This window comes from Oncorhynchus nerka, linkage group LG15 (genome assembly GCF_034236695.1).
Source record: "Oncorhynchus nerka isolate Pitt River linkage group LG15, Oner_Uvic_2.0, whole genome shotgun sequence".
NCBI classification, from domain to species: Eukaryota; Metazoa; Chordata; class Actinopteri; order Salmoniformes; family Salmonidae; genus Oncorhynchus; species Oncorhynchus nerka.
The window spans coordinates 3455300-3473309 of NC_088410.1; the positions used below are offsets into that span (position 1 = coordinate 3455300).

Here is an 18010-nt window from a genome sequence, read left to right on the forward strand (position 1 = left end):
TCAAAGCTCATCACTAAGCTAAGGACCCTGGGACCAACACCTCCCTCTGCAACTGGATCCTGGACCTCAAAGCTCATCACTAAGCTAAGGACCCTGGGACCAACACCTCCCTCTGCAACTGGATCCTGGACTTCCTGACATGTCGCCCCCAGGTGGTACGGGTAGGTAACAACCACCCTGATCATCAACACAGGGGTCCCTCAGATCACAGGCGACGATGAGACACGGCCTATAGGGAGGAGGTCAGTGACCTGGCAGTGTGTTGCCGGGACAACAACCTCTCCCTCAACGTCAGTAAGACCAAGGAGCTGATCGTGGACTCCAGGAAGCACACGAGCACACGCCAAATCACATCAACAGGGCTGTAGTGGAGCGTGTTGAGTGCTTCAAGTTCGTCGGTGTCCACATCACTAAGGACCTTTATCATGAGAGACAGACAGGGTGTTAATTCAGACAAACACAGACCAGAGAGACAGACAGGGTGGGGGGGGGGGACTGACCACACAGCACTAAGGACCTATCATGGTCCAAACACACCAACACAGTAGATTGCAGGAGGTTGAAAAGATTTGGCAGATACTCAAAAACGTTCTACAGCTGCACCATCGAGAGAATCTCGACTGGCTGCATCACCGCCTGGTATGGCAACTGCTTGGCATCCGTCCCCAAGGCGCTACAGAGCGTAGTGCGTATTGCCCAGTACTTTACTGGGGACGAGCCCCCTGTTATCCAGGATCTCTATACCAGGTGGTGTCAGAGGGAAGTGGGTACGGCCCAGTACACCACTGGGAACGAGCCCCCTGCCATCCAGGATCTCTATACCAGGTGGTGTCAGAGGGAAGTGGTACGGCCCAGTACACCACTGGGGACGAGCCCCCTGCCATCCAGGATCTCTATACCAGGTGGTGTCAGAGGGAAGTGGGTACGGCCCAGTACACCACTGGGGACCAGCCCCCTGCCATCCAGGATCTCTATACCAGGTGGTGTCAGAGGGAAGTGGTACAGCCCAGTACACCACTGGGGACCAGCCCCCTGCCATCCAGGATCTCTATACCAGGTGGTGTCAGAGGGTAGTGGGTACGGCCCAGTACATCACTGGGGACGAGCCCCCTGTTATCCAGGATCTCTATACCAGGTGGTGTCAGAGGGTAGTGGTACGGCCCAGTACACCACTGGGGACCAGCCCTCTGCCATCCAGGATCTCTATACCAGGTGGTGTCAGAGGGAAGTGGGTACGGCCCAGTACACCACTGGGGACCAGCCCCCTGCCATCCCCTGCCATCCAGGATCTCTATACCAGGTGGTGTCAGAGGAATGGCCCCAGCGTTTTCAAAGCCACCCAAGCCAAAGACTGTTCTCTCTGCTATTGCACGGCATGTGTTACCAATGCACCAAATGAACTCTACCCACACACTGGACTCTACTCACACACACATACTGACACTCCACACACAGAAACACATACTGACACTCCACACACACATGCATACTGACGCCACACACTCTCACACATTAATTAAATAGTTATTTTCCTCATCAATCTACACAACAGAAAAAACATAATGACATCACAATACTACATAATGACATCACAATACCCCATAATGACATCACAATACCCCAGAATGACATCACAATACCCCATAATGACATCTAAATACACCATAATGACAAAGCGAAAACATTTTTTATTTTTTTTGTTGCTAATTTATCAAATAAAAAATGAAATATCACATTAACATAAGTATTCAGACCCTTTACTCAGTACTTTGTTGAATCCCCTTTGGCAGTGATTAAAGCCTCGAGTCTTCTTGGGTATGATGCTACAAGCTTGGCACACCTGTATTTGGGGAGTTTCTCCCATTCTTCTCCGCAGATCCTCTCAAGCTCTGTCAGGTTGGATGGGGAGCATCGCTGCACAGCTATTTTCAGGTCTCTCCAGAGATGTTAGATCAGGTTCATGTCCGGGCTCTGATTGGCCTGTCCGGGCTCTGATTGGCCTGTCCGGGCTCTGATTGGCCTGTCCGGGCTCTGATTGGCCTGTCCAGGCTCTGATTGGCCTGGCCGGGCTCTGGCTGCGACACTGAAGGACATTCAGAGACTTGGTCCCCGAAGCCACTCCTGCGTTTTGTCTTGGCTGTGTGCTTAGGGGTCGTTGTCCTGTCGGAAGGTGAACCTTCGCTCCAGTCTGAGGTCCTATAGGCTCTCTGGAGCAGGTTTTCATCAACGATCTCTCTCTCTCTCTACTTTGCTTAGTTCATCTTTACGTGCCTCCCGTAGTCTGTTCTGGGACTTAGGGGACTGTGAAGAGACCTCTGGTGGCATGTCTTGTGGGGTATACATGGGTGTCCGAGCTGTGTGCCAGTAGTTAGGACAGACAGCTCGGTGCATTCAACATGTCAATACCTCTCTCTCATGGTGAGATTGTAGACACCTGTATTGATAGCGCAGTTTGTTTAGGGCAATTTGACAGATAACTAGCTACTTCACATGCTGATATTGACTTTGGTATTATTGTGTGGATCAATCGATTATTAATTATTTTATTTAAAAAAATATATATATATACTTTTGTTTTGTTTTGTTACTGCTATGAGTCGACTGCGTTGGTGTGTTGTGCATATTACATAGGGAGAGAGAGAGGGGGTCAGAAAGAGGGAGAGAGGGTCAGAGAAAGAGGGAGAGAGAGGGACAGAAAGAGGGAGAGTGGGTCAGAGAAAGAGGGAGAGAGGGACAGAAAGAGGGAGAGAGGGTCAGAAAGAGGGGGAGAGGGTCAGAAAGAGGGAGAGAGGGAGAGAGGGACAGAAAGAGGGAGAGAGGGTCAGAAAGAGGGGGAGAGGGTCAGAAAGAGGAAGAGAGGGTCAGAGAAAGAGGGAGAGAGAGGGAGAGAGGGACAGAAAGAGGGAGAGAGGGTCAGAGAAAGAGGGAGAGAGGGACAGAAAGAGGGAGAGAGGGTCAGAGAAAGAGGGAGAGAGGGACAGAAAGAGGGAGAGAGGGTCAGAAAAAGTGGGAGAGGGTCAGAAAAAACGTGGTAGAGAAGTGGTCAGAGAAAAGAGGGAGGGATTGAGGGGGGGTAACGTTATGAACTTTGTCTAAAAAAATAAAATACACTTTTCCCTCAACTGCGTTACCAACTTCAGTCAACAGATGGCGACGTAGGTCTTGACGGTGTCAGAGTGACGTATAATATAATGGACGGGGGGGGGGCGCTTCTTCAAACAACAGTTAAGACACCTCTGTCCGATATAGCATTCATAATAAAGCTCTTTACAGAGATGTATTAGCCACTGTGTCGTGTTTACTTGGTGTTTAAAACACCATTCTGTCGTGTTTACTTGTTACGCTTATTTTAATTTCATTATTTACGTTTGTTGTTTTGCCGACTGGCTCGTTAAAGTTAGCAATAGCCTAGCTTAATCCCCGATATGAGCTCACTTAGCTTCGCTCTTGTTAAAGAAGAGGAAGAGGAGGAGGAGGTCTGCTGGACGGAGAAAGAAGTTGTTGTGAAAGAGGAGGAGGAAGAGGAGGATGTTACCATAAAACAAGAAGTAGAAGGTGAGGCTGTTACAGTGAAAGAAGAAGAGAAAGTCGTTTCAGTGAAAGAAGAGGAAGACGCGTTCAGAGTGAAAGAGGAGGAGGATGAAGAGGAGGAGGCAGAGACAGGAGATCTGATTAACACTGGTAAGTACTATCTTAAAAACGGAGACACTCTGCAGTTTAACTGATGTATGATTTTAAAGGGTCAATCTGCAGTTCCTACATCCATATTTGGACTATAAATTAATGATGTATGGTCATTGATTCTTGAAGAATATAACTTAGAAATGCCCCGTGACCTAAGTTCAGCTGTGGTTCCCCATCAGGACTTAAAATAGATGCTCCCTTTTACTCCAGTGTTTGTAAACAAAGTAAATGTTAATTAACATGGTTGAAACCGTCGTTTTGATGTCATGGATGGTCAGTCCTTGCACCCATAACTCGTCAGCTACTACAGCGATTTGAAATGACTGCAACACTTAACAAAGAGATGCCATTAGTTTCAGAGTGGGTGGCAAGGAATCAGTTAGCCCTAAATATGTATACAACTAAAATAAGGAATAAGTTAGCCCTAAATATGTATACAACTAAAATAAGGAATCAGTTAGCCCTAAATATGTATACAACTAAAATAAGGAATCAGTTAGCCCTAAATATGTATACAACTAAAATAATTGTATTTGGGCCAAATTATTCACTAAACCCTAAACCTCAACAACATCTCGTAATGAATAATGTGAACATTGAGCAAGTTGAGGTGACTAAATTACTTGGAGTGACCCTGTATTATAACTATCATGGTCAAAACATGTTGATACAACAGTAGCTAAGATGGGGAGAAGTCTGTCCATAATAAAGCGCTGCTCTACCTTCTTAACACTATCAACAAGGCAGGTCCTAGTTTCTACCTTCTTAACAGCACTATCAACAAGGCAGGTCCTACAGGTCCTAGTTTCTACCTTCTTAACAGCACTATCAACAAGGCAGGTCCTACAGGCTCTAGTTTCTACCTTCTTAACAACACTATCAACAAGGCAGGTCCTACAGGCCCTAGTTTCTACCTTCTTAACAACACTATCAACAAGGCAGGTCCTACAGGCCCTAGTTTCTACCTTCTTAACAACACTATCAACAAGGCAGGTCCTACAGGCCCTAGTTTCTACCTTCTTAACAACACTATCAACAAGGCAGGTCCCACAGGCCCTAGTTTCTACCTTCTTATCAACACTATCAACAAGGCAGGTCCTACAGGCCCTAGTTTCTACCTTCTTAACAGCACTATCAACAAGGCAGGTCCTACAGGCCCTAGTTTCTACCTTCTTAACAACACTATAAACAAGGCAGGTCCTACAAGCCCTAGTTTCTACCTTCTTAACAGCACTATCAACAAGGCAGGTCCCACAGGCCCTAGTTTCTACCTTCTTAACAACACTATCAACAAGGCAGGTCCTACAGGCCCTAGTTTCTACCTTCTTAACAGCACTGTCAACAAGGCAGGTCCTACAGGCCCTAGTTTCTACCTTCTTAACAACACTATCAACAAGGCAGGTCCTACAGGCCCTAGTTTCTACCTTCTTAACAACACACAAGGCAGGTCCTACAGGCCCTAGTTTCTACCTTCTTAACAACACTATCAACAAGGCAGGTCCTAGTTTCTACCTTCTTAACAGCACTGTCAACAAGGCAGGTCCTACAGGCCCTAGTTTCTACCTTCTTAACAACACTATCAACAAGGCAGGTCCTACAGGCCCTAGTTTCTACCTTCTTAACAACACACAAGGCAGGTCCTACAGGCCCTAGTTTCTACCTTCTTAACAACACTATCAACAAGGCAGGTCCTAGTTTCTACCTTCTTAACAACACTATCAACAAGGCAGGTCCTACAGGCCCTAGTTTCTACCTTCTTAACAACACTATCAACAAGGCAGGTCCTACAAGCCCTAGTTTCTACCTTCTTAACAGCACTATCAACAAGGCAGGTACTACAGGTCCTAGTTTCTACCTTCTTAACAACACTATCAACAAGGCAGGTCCTACAAGCCCTAGTTTCTACCTTCTTATCGACACTATCAACAAGGCAGGTCCTACAGGCCCTAGTTTCTACCTTCTTAACAACACTATCAACAAGACAGGTCCTACAGGCCCTAGTTTCTACCTTCTTAACATCACTATCAACAAGGCAGGTCCTACAGGCCGTAGTTTCTACCTTCTTAACAACACTATCAACAAGGCAGGTCCTACAGGCCCTAGTTTCTACCTTCTTAACAACACTATCAACAAGGCAGGTCCTACAGACCCTAGTTTCTACCTTCTTAACAACACTATCAACAAGGCAGGTCCTACAGGCCCTAGTTTCTACCTTCTTAACAACACTATCAACAAGGCAGGTCCTACAGGCCCTAGTTTCTACCTTCTTAACAACACTATCAACAAGGCAGGTCCTACAGGCCCTAGTTTCTACCTTCTTAACAACACTATCAACAAGGCAGGTCCTAGTTTCTACCTTCTTAACAGCACTATCAACAAGGCAGGTCCTACAGGCCCTAGTTTCTACCTTCTTAACAACACTATCAACAAGGCAGGTCCTAGTTTCTACCTTAACAGCACTATCAACAAGGCATGTCCTACTAGCCCTAGTTTCTACCTTCTTAACAGCACTATCAACAAGGCAGGTCCTACTAGCCCTAGTTTCTACCTTCTTAACAACACTATCAACAAGGCAGGTCCTACAGGCCCTAGTTTCTACCTTCTTAACAACACCATCAACAAGGCAGGTCCTCCAGGCTCTAGTTTCTACCTTCTTAACAACACTATCAACAAGGCAGGTCCTACAGGCCCTAGTTTCTACCTTCTTAACATCACTATCAACAAGGCAGGTCCTACAGGCCCTAGTTTCTACCTTCTTAACAACACCATCAACAAGGCAGGTCCTCCAGGCTCTAGTTTCTACCTTCTTAACAACACTATCAACAAGGCAGGTCCTACAGGCCCTAGTTTCTACCTTCTTAACAACACTATCAACAAGGCAGGTCCTACAGGCCCTAGTTTCTACCTTCTTAACAACACTATCAACAAGGCAGGTCCTACAGGCCCTAGTTTCTACCTTCTTAACAACACTATCAACAAGGCAGGTCCCACAGGCCCTAGTTTCTACCTTCTTATCAACACTATCAACAAGGCAGGTCCTACAGGCCCTAGTTTCTACCTTCTTAACAGCACTATCAACAAGGCAGGTCCTACAGGCCCTAGTTTCTACCTTCTTAACAACACTATAAACAAGGCAGGTCCTACAAGCCCTAGTTTCTACCTTCTTAACAGCACTATCAACAAGGCAGGTCCCACAGGCCCTAGTTTCTACCTTCTTAACAACACTATCAACAAGGCAGGTCCTACAGGCCCTAGTTTCTACCTTCTTAACAGCACTGTCAACAAGGCAGGTCCTACAGGCCCTAGTTTCTACCTTCTTAACAACACTATCAACAAGGCAGGTCCTACAGGCCCTAGTTTCTACCTTCTTAACAACACACAAGGCAGGTCCTACAGGCCCTAGTTTCTACCTTCTTAACAACACTATCAACAAGGCAGGTCCTAGTTTCTACCTTCTTAACAACACTATCAACAAGGCAGGTCCTACAGGCCCTAGTTTCTACCTTCTTAACAACACTATCAACAAGGCAGGTCCTACAAGCCCTAGTTTCTACCTTCTTAACAGCACTATCAACAAGGCAGGTACTACAGGTCCTAGTTTCTACCTTCTTAACAACACTATCAACAAGGCAGGTCCTACAAGCCCTAGTTTCTACCTTCTTATCGACACTATCAACAAGGCAGGTCCTACAGGCCCTAGTTTCTACCTTCTTAACAACACTATCAACAAGACAGGTCCTACAGGCCCTAGTTTCTACCTTCTTAACATCACTATCAACAAGGCAGGTCCTACAGGCCGTAGTTTCTACCTTCTTAACAACACTATCAACAAGGCAGGTCCTACAGGCCCTAGTTTCTACCTTCTTAACAACACTATCAACAAGGCAGGTCCTACAGACCCTAGTTTCTACCTTCTTAACAACACTATCAACAAGGCAGGTCCTACAGGCCCTAGTTTCTACCTTCTTAACAACACTATCAACAAGGCAGGTCCTACAGGCCCTAGTTTCTACCTTCTTAACAACACTATCAACAAGGCAGGTCCTACAGGCCCTAGTTTCTACCTTCTTAACAGCACTATCAACAAGGCAGGTCCTACAGGCCCTAGTTTCTACCTTCTTAACAACACTATAAACAAGGCAGGTCCTACAAGCCCTAGTTTCTACCTTCTTAACAGCACTATCAACAAGGCAGGTCCCACAGGCCCTAGTTTCTACCTTCTTAACAACACTATCAACAAGGCAGGTCCTACAGGCCCTAGTTTCTACCTTCTTAACAGCACTGTCAACAAGGCAGGTCCTACAGGCCCTAGTTTCTACCTTCTTAACAACACTATCAACAAGGCAGGTCCTACAGGCCCTAGTTTCTACCTTCTTAACAACACACAAGGCAGGTCCTACAGGCCCTAGTTTCTACCTTCTTAACAACACTATCAACAAGGCAGGTCCTAGTTTCTACCTTCTTAACAACACTATCAACAAGGCAGGTCCTACAGGCCCTAGTTTCTACCTTCTTAACAACACTATCAACAAGGCAGGTCCTACAAGCCCTAGTTTCTACCTTCTTAACAGCACTATCAACAAGGCAGGTACTACAGGTCCTAGTTTCTACCTTCTTAACAACACTATCAACAAGGCAGGTCCTACAAGCCCTAGTTTCTACCTTCTTATCGACACTATCAACAAGGCAGGTCCTACAGGCCCTAGTTTCTACCTTCTTAACAACACTATCAACAAGACAGGTCCTACAGGCCCTAGTTTCTACCTTCTTAACATCACTATCAACAAGGCAGGTCCTACAGGCCGTAGTTTCTACCTTCTTAACAACACTATCAACAAGGCAGGTCCTACAGGCCCTAGTTTCTACCTTCTTAACAACACTATCAACAAGGCAGGTCCTACAGACCCTAGTTTCTACCTTCTTAACAACACTATCAACAAGGCAGGTCCTACAGGCCCTAGTTTCTACCTTCTTAACAACACTATCAACAAGGCAGGTCCTACAGGCCCTAGTTTCTACCTTCTTAACAACACTATCAACAAGGCAGGTCCTACAGGCCCTAGTTTCTACCTTCTTAACAACACTATCAACAAGGCAGGTCCTAGTTTCTACCTTCTTAACAGCACTATCAACAAGGCAGGTCCTACAGGCCCTAGTTTCTACCTTCTTAACAACACTATCAACAAGGCAGGTCCTAGTTTCTACCTTAACAGCACTATCAACAAGGCATGTCCTACTAGCCCTAGTTTCTACCTTCTTAACAGCACTATCAACAAGGCAGGTCCTACTAGCCCTAGTTTCTACCTTCTTAACAACACTATCAACAAGGCAGGTCCTACAGGCCCTAGTTTCTACCTTCTTAACAACACCATCAACAAGGCAGGTCCTCCAGGCTCTAGTTTCTACCTTCTTAACAACACTATCAACAAGGCAGGTCCTACAGGCCCTAGTTTCTACCTTCTTAACATCACTATCAACAAGGCAGGTCCTACAGGCCCTAGTTTCTACCTTCTTAACAACACCATCAACAAGGCAGGTCCTCCAGGCTCTAGTTTCTACCTTCTTAACAACACTATCAACAAGGCAGGTCCTACAGGCCCTAGTTTCTACCTTCTTAACAACACTATCAACAAGGCATGTCCTCCAGGCTCTAGTTTCTACCTTCTTAACAACACTATCAACAAGGCAGGTGCTACAGGCCCTAGTTTTGTCACACCTAGACATTTGTTCAGTCGGGTGCCACAAAGAGGGACTCCAAGGGCCAATTGGCTCAGAACAGGGGCGGCGCGGCTGGCCCTTGGATGTACACACAGAGCTAACATTAATAATGACCAACTATGTGAGAATGCTGCTCATTGACTACAGCTCAGCGTTCAACACCATAGTGCCCTCAAAGCTCATCACTAAGCTAAGGACCCTGGGACTAAACACCTCCCTCTGCAACTGGATCCCGGACCTCAAAGCTCATCACTAAGCTAAGGACCCTGGGACTAAACACCTCCCTCTGCAACTGGATCCCGGACCTCAAAGCTCATCACTAAGCTAAGGACCCTGGGACTAAACACCTCCCTCTGCAACTGGATCCCGGACCTCAAAGCTCATCACTAAGCTAAGGACCCTGGGACTAAACACCTCCCTCTGCAACTGGATCCCGGACCTCAAAGCCCTTGGATGTACACACAGAGCTAACATTAATAATGTGCACGTCAATCTCTCCCGGTTCAAAGTGGAGGAGAGATTGACTTCATCACTACTTTTATTTATAGAGAGAGGTATTGACATGTTGAATGCACCGAGCTGTCTGTCTAAACTACTGGCACACAGATCAGACACCCATATGCCATACCCCACAAGACATGCCACAAGAGGTCTCTTCACAGTCATACACAAATATTGACACACACGCGCGCACACAAAATACATACACATGTGAAGTAGGGGCCTGAGGGCACACAGTGTGTTGTGAATATATTGTCTTTTTTTTAATGTATAAACTGCCTTAATTTTGCTAGACCCCTGGAAGAGTAGCTGCTGCCTTGGCAGGAACTAATGGGGATCCATAATAAACCCCAGGAAGAGTAGCTGCTGCCTTGGCAGGAACTAATGGGGATCCATAATAAACCCCAGGAAGAGTAGCTGCTGCCTTGGCAGGAACTAATGGGGATCCATAATTAACCCCTGGAAGTGTAGCTGCTGTCTTGGTAACAGGAACTAATGGGGATCCATAATTAACCCCAGGAAGTGTAGCTGCTGCCTTGACAGGAACTAATGGGGATCCATAATTAACCCCAGGAAGAGTAGCTGCTGCCTTGGCAGGAACTAATGGGGATCCATAATAAACCCCAGGAAGAGTAGCTGCTGCCTTGGCAGGAACTAATGGGGATCCATAATAAACCCCAGGAAGAGTAGCTGCTGCCTTGGCAGGAACTAATGGGGATCCATAATTAACCCCAGGAAGAGTAGCTGCTGCCTTGGCAGGAACTAATGGGGATCCATAATTAACCCCAGGAAGAGTAGCTGCTGCCTTGGCAGGAACTAATGGGGATCCATAATTAACCCCAGGAAGAGTAGCTGCTGCCTTGGCAGGAACTAATGGGGATCCATAATTAACCCCAGGAAGAGTAGCTGCTGCCTTGGCAGGAACTAATGGGGATCCATAATAAACCCCTGGAAGTGTAGCTGCTGCCTTGGCAGGAACTAATGGGGATCCATAATTAACCCCAGGAAGAGTAGCTGCTGCCTTGGCAGGAACTAATGGGGATCCATAATTAACCCCAGGAAGAGTAGCTGCTGCCTTGGCAGGAACTAATGGGGATCCATAATTAACCCCAGGAAGAGTAGCTGCTGCCTTGGCAGGAACTAATGGGGATCCATAATTAACCCCAGGAAGAGTAGCTGCTGCCTTGGCAGGAACTAATGGGGATCCATAATTAACCCCAGGAAGAGTAGCTGCTGCCTTGGCAGGAACTAATGGGGATCCATAATTAACCCCAGGAAGAGTAGCTGCTGCCTTGGCAGGAACTAATGGGGATCCATAATTAACCCCAGGAAGAGTAGCTGCTGTCTTGGCAGGAACTAATGGGGATCCATAATAAACCCCAGGAAGAGTAGCTGCTGTCTTGGTAACAGGAACTAATGGGGATCCATAATTAACCCCAGGAAGTGTAGCTGCTGCCTTGACAGGAACTAATGGGGATCCATAATTAACCCCAGGAAGAGTAGCTGCTGCCTTGGCAGGAACTAATGGGGATCCATAATAAACCCCAGGAAGAGTAGCTGCTGCCTTGGCAGGAACTAATGGGGATCCATAATAAACCCCAGGAAGAGTAGCTGCTGCCTTGGCAGGAACTAATGGGGATCCATAATTAACCCCAGGAAGAGTAGCTGCTGCCTTGGCAGGAACTAATGGGGATCCATAATTAACCCCAGGAAGAGTAGCTGCTGCCTTGGCAGGAACTAATGGGGATCCATAATTAACCCCAGGAAGAGTAGCTGCTGCCTTGGCAGGAACTAATGGGGATCCATAATTAACCCCAGGAAGAGTAGCTGCTGCCTTGGCAGGAACTAATGGGGATCCATAATAAACCCCTGGAAGTGTAGCTGCTGCCTTGGCAGGAACTAATGGGGATCCATAATTAACCCCAGGAAGAGTAGCTGCTGCCTTGGCAGGAACTAATGGGGATCCATAATTAACCCCAGGAAGAGTAGCTGCTGCCTTGGCAGGAACTAATGGGGATCCATAATTAACCCCAGGAAGAGTAGCTGCTGCCTTGGCAGGAACTAATGGGGATCCATAATTAACCCCAGGAAGAGTAGCTGCTGCCTTGGCAGGAACTAATGGGGATCCATAATTAACCCCAGGAAGAGTAGCTGCTGCCTTGGCAGGAACTAATGGGGATCCATAATTAACCCCAGGAAGAGTAGCTGCTGCCTTGGCAGGAACTAATGGGGATCCATAATTAACCCCAGGAAGAGTAGCTGCTGCCTTGGCAGGAACTAATGGGGATCCATAATAAACCCCAGGAAGAGTAGCTGCTGTCTTGGTAACAGGAACTAATGGGGGTCCATAATTAACCCCAGGAAGAGTAGCTGCTGCCTTGGCAGGAACTAATGGGGATCCATAATTAACCCCAGGAAGAGTAGCTGCTGCCTTGGCAGGAACTAATGGGGATCCATAATTAACCCCAGGAAGAGTAGCTGCTGTCTTGGCAGGAACTAATGGGGATCCATAATAAACCCCAGGAAGAGTAGCTGCTGTCTTGGTAACAGGAACTAATGGGGGTCCATAATTAACCCCAGGAAGAGTAGCTGCTGCCTTGGCAGGAACTAATGGGGATCCATAATAAATCCCAGGAAGAGTAGCTGCTGTCTTGGTAACAGGAACTATTGGGGGTCCATAATATACCCCAGGAAGAGTAGCTGCTGTCTTGGTAACAGGAACTATTGGGGGTCCATAATTAACCCCAGGAAGAGTAGCTGCTGCCTTGGCAGGAACTAATGGGGATCCATAATAAACCCCAGGAAGAGTAGCTGCTGTCTTGGTAACAGGAACTAATGGGGATCCATAATAAACCCCAGGAAGAGTAGCTGCTGTCTTGGTAACAGGAACTAATGGGGATCCATAATAAACCCCAGGAAGAGTAGCTGCTGTCTTGGTAACAGGAACTAATGGGGATCCATAATTAACCCCAGGAAGAGTAGCTGTTGCCTTGACAGGAACTATTGGGGGTCCATAATATACCCCAGGAAGAGTAGCTGCTGTCTTGGTAACAGGAACTAATGGGGGTCCATAATTAACCCCAGGAAGAGTAGCTGCTGCCTTGGCAGGAACTAATGGGGATCCATAATAAACCCCAGGAAGAGTAGCTGCTGTCTTGGTAACAGGAACTAATGGGGGTCCATAATTAACCCCAGGAAGTGTAGCTGCTGCCTTGGCAGGAACTAATGGGGATCCATAATTAACCCCAGGAAGAGTAGCTGCTGCCTTGGCAGGAACTAATGGGGATCCATAATTAACCCCAGGAAGAGTAGCTGCTGCCTTGGCAGGAACTAATGGGGATCCATAATTAACCCCAGGAAGAGTAGCTGCTGCCTTGGCAGGAACTAATGGGGATCCATAATTAACCCCAGGAAGAGTAGCTGCTGTCTTGGCAGGAACTAATGGGGATCCATAATAAACCCCAGGAAGAGTAGCTGCTGTCTTGGTAACAGGAACTAATGGGGGTCCATAATTAACCCCAGGAAGAGTAGCTGCTGCCTTGGCAGGAACTAATGGGGATCCATAATTAACCCCAGGAAGAGTAGCTGCTGCCTTGGCAGGAACTAATGGGGATCCATAATTAACCCCAGGAAGAGTAGCTGCTGTCTTGGCAGGAACTAATGGGGATCCATAATAAACCCCAGGAAGAGTAGCTGCTGTCTTGGTAACAGGAACTAATGGGGGTCCATAATTAACCCCAGGAAGAGTAGCTGCTGCCTTGGCAGGAACTAATGGGGATCCATAATAAATCCCAGGAAGAGTAGCTGCTGTCTTGGTAACAGGAACTATTGGGGGTCCATAATATACCCCAGGAAGAGTAGCTGCTGTCTTGGTAACAGGAACTATTGGGGGTCCATAATTAACCCCAGGAAGAGTAGCTGCTGCCTTGGCAGGAACTAATGGGGATCCATAATAAACCCCAGGAAGAGTAGCTGCTGTCTTGGTAACAGGAACTAATGGGGATCCATAATAAACCCCAGGAAGAGTAGCTGCTGTCTTGGTAACAGGAACTAATGGGGATCCATAATAAACCCCAGGAAGAGTAGCTGCTGTCTTGGTAACAGGAACTAATGGGGATCCATAATTAACCCCAGGAAGAGTAGCTGTTGCCTTGACAGGAACTAATGGGGATCCATAATAAATCCCAGGAAGAGTAGCTGCTGTCTTGGTAACAGGAACTAATGGGGTTCCATAATAAACCCCAGGAAGAGTAGCTGCTGTCTTGGTAACAGGAACTATTGGGGGTCCATAATATACCCCAGGAAGAGTAGCTGCTGTCTTGGTAACAGGAACTATTGGGGGTCCATAATTAACCCCAGGAAGTGTAGCTGCTGCCTTGGCAGGAACTAATGGGGATCCATAATTAACCCCAGGAAGAGTAGCTGCTGCCTTGGCAGGAACTAATGGGATCCATAATAAACCCCAGGAAGAGTAGCTGCTTTCTTGGTAACAGGAACTAATGGAGATTCATTGGTTTCTATTAGACAAAAGCAACGTCGCAAGAAATAGTAATTGCAACATGTGGAAACGGTAGATATGACGGATCAATGTTATTTAGAATAAATGATGATTGCCGAATCATTTTGAAGGTGCGCGGGGCGGTGACACGTGATATAGAGCTCCACATTTAATTGGAAACTTACTGACACGTGATATCAGCGCGTAACTATAGAGCTCCACATTTAATAAATGATGATTGCCGAATCATTTTGAAGGCGCGCGGGTCGGTGACACGTGATATCAGCGCGTAACTATAGAGCTCCACATTTAATTAAATGATGATTTGCCGAATCATTTTGAAGGCGCGCGTGTCATCAGCGCGTAACTATAGAGCTCCACATTTAATTAAATGATGATTTGCCGAATCATTTTGAAGGTGCGGGGGGCGGTGACACGTGATATAGAGCTCCACATTTAATTGGAAACTTACTGACACGTGATATCAGCGCGTCACTATAGAGCTCCACATTTAATTAAATGATGATTTGCCGAATCATTTTGAAGGCGCGCGGGTCGGTGACACGTGATATCAGCGCGTCACTATAGAGCTCCGCCTCCACATTTAATTGGAAACTTACTGCTTGCAACATTTTTTTTTTTTTTTCAAATATTTTTTATTAAACACACACAATAATGGTGTATAGGTATTACATGACAGGTATACAATTCTTATCTAAACATCAAAGAGCAGACAGGAACAACAAGAACCAGAGTTCGGGTGCAGAACAAATAATACAAAACACGACATACAAAACAAGGACATGTAGAAAGAAAGAGGGAAGATGTACCCCCCATCCCCTACCCCCAATCGCCTACCCCCTCCCCTATTCCCCCCTCTCCCCCTCCCAACTGCTCGGGTGGTAGGGTCAGCACACGCTGCCCAAAGGTAGATTAAAATATTACAATTGAGAGTGCGTTAATAAGTACAAATTCACAGCGCCGACTCGTCCAAGTAGGAGAGGAAAGGCTGCCAGATTTTTGATCAAATGTTGATAATTTATTGTTCAGAATATATCTATAATTCTTTCTAAGTGTACAGTGTTTGCCAATTCACTGAGCCATAATTTGGTAGAGGGCGCTTCCCTCTTTTTCCAAAACAACAAGATTAGTTTTTTTTGCCGAGATGAGACCATACGAGATTAGTTGTTTTTGGGGGGTTGGTTAATCCGTTTAGGGACTCAGGATTATCAGAAGCGGGTCTGGATCTATTGAAGTCTCCAAAACTTCAGAGAGGATCCTAAAAAATTCCACACCAATAACCATGCAAGCTAGAGCATAGGGCAAAGCAGTGGAGTAGTGTACCCTGCGTAGCCTGACATTTATCACATGTAGGGGATGTGTCAGGAAATAGTTTAGTTTTTTTTGGAATAGTGTAATCTGTGTAATACCTTGAATTGTATGAGACGATGTCTGGAATTAATGGAGCATGTGTGGATATACTCCAAGCTCTCTTCCCAGTCTGCCACTGAGATGTCAGTCCCTAGTTCTTCCTCCCGTTTTTGCTAAGATCTTTTGGTCTGTATAAAGGAGAGATATTGGTCTGTATTAAGGAGAGATATTGGTCTGTATAAAGGAGAGATATTGGTCTGTATAAAGGAGAGATATTGGTCTGTATTAAGGAGAGATATTGGTCTGTATTAAGGAGAGATATTGGTCTGTATTAAGGAGAGATATTGGTCTGTATTAAGGAGAGATATTGGTCTGTATAAAGGAGAGATATTGGTCTGTATTAAGGAGAGATATTGGTCTGTATTAAGGAGAGATATTGGTCTGTATTAAGGAGAGATATTGGTCTGTATTAAGGAGAGATATTGGTCTGTATTAAGGAGAGATATTGGTCTGTATTAAGGAGAGATATTGGTCTGTATTAAGGAGAGATATTGGTCTGTATTAAGGAGAGATATTGGTCTGTATTAAGGAGAGATATTGGTCTGTATTAAGGAGAGATATTGGTCTGTATTAAGGAGAGATATTGGTCTGTATTAAGGAGAGATATTGGTCTGTATTAAGGAGAGATATTGGTCTGTATAAAGGAGAGATATTGGTCTGTATAAAGGAGAGATATTGGTCTGTATTAAGGAGAGATATTGGTCTGTATTAAGGAGAGATATTGGTCTGTATTAAGGAGAGATATTGGTCTGTATTAAGGAGAGATATTGGTCTGTATTAAGGAGAGATATTGGTCTGTATTAAGGAGAGATATTGGTCTGTATTAAGGAGAGATATTGGTCTGTATTAAGGAGAGATATTGGTCTGTATTAAGGAGAGATATTGGTCTGTATTAAGGAGAGATTTTGGTCTGTATTAAGGAGAGATATTGGTCTGTATTAAGGAGAGATATTGGTCTGTATTAAGGAGAGATATCTGTATGACCCCCTCTTCTGGATCTTTACCCTTCTTATGTATAACTGTAATGAACGCTTCGTCCAAAGTAGAAGGGAGAGCTCCATCCTCATTGGCCTGAATCAACATTTTGCGCAGATCAGGGGAGAGAGCATGTTGCTGAATGTTTTTATAGAATTCACCAGGGTATCCATCTGGGCCCGGGGTCTTGCCACTCTTTAGAGATTTTAATTGTTTCTCGAATTTCATCAAGAGATATTTCCTTATTCAGGAAGTTAGAATCTTCCTGGTTCAGGGCAGGAAGATTACAGTCCTCCAGAAATGTTTGCATAATTAAGGGGTTAGGATCCGCTTTAGATGTATATAGAGTCTCATAAAACTGCCGGAATCTGTCATTGATGTCTTTGGGGGAAGAGAGTAATTCCCCAGATGCAGATTTAACCCTGTGAATCATTCGGTCACTCACATTTTTTCGAAGTTGTCTGGCGAGTAATTTGTGTGGTTTGTCACCAAACTCAAAATATTTTTGCTTGGAATAGAGAAAAGATTGAGCAATTTTAACTGAGAGAATCTGATTATATTCAAATTTTAAAGAGGTAATTTTTTAAATGTTTCTCCATAGATGGGTGGCTAGCATTCTCCCTATCCAGTAAGTGAATTTGTCCCTCTAGTTCTTCCAGTTTTCCTCAGTTTTGCCTACTCCTGGCAGCCTGAAAGGAGATGATACAGCCTCTCAGATAAGCCTTCAGTGTTTCCCACAATAATGCTGGGGAGGTCTCTGTGTTGTCGTTGGTATCAAAGAAAAATTTAATTTGGTCTTTAAGATATTCACAGAATGTTGTTTCTGTGAGGAGCTGAGGATTCAACCTCCAGAGACCCTCTCGTTTGGTACAATGTCACCCAATCTCAGGGAGAAGGTGAGTGGACTGTGGTCCGAGATTATAATATCATGATACCTCACATTACAGGTATAGGGGAGTAGTCTAGCATCCAACAAAAAGTAGTTAATTCGAGTGTAAACCTTGTGAACATGAGAGTAAAAGGAGTATTCCCTACCTGTAGGGTTAGCGATCCTCCATATATCAAATAAGTTAGAATTTTTTATGTAGGTGTTCAAGATTTCGCTTGAATAGGAGGTAGGGGTTCGCTGGGTAGAGGATCTATCCAAATATTGGTCTAGCACACAGTTAAGGTCCCCTCCAATGACCAGGTTAGTATGGGAGA

The 18010-nt window shown here is 45.5% G+C and overlaps 1 protein-coding gene across 1 annotated transcript in view; it reads left to right on the plus strand.

Annotated features, from left to right (window-relative positions):
* Positions 1 to 3207: 3207 nt before the first annotated feature.
* LOC115121577 (zinc finger protein 420-like) overlaps positions 3208 to 18010 on the plus strand; it is a 122524-nt gene continuing 107721 nt past the window's right edge. The window contains exon 1 of the mRNA XM_065002160.1: positions 3208 to 3681. Within this exon, the coding sequence (XP_064858232.1) occupies positions 3426 to 3681 (256 nt within the window). The 5' untranslated portion in view covers positions 3208 to 3425. The remainder of the gene's footprint in view (positions 3682 to 18010) is intronic.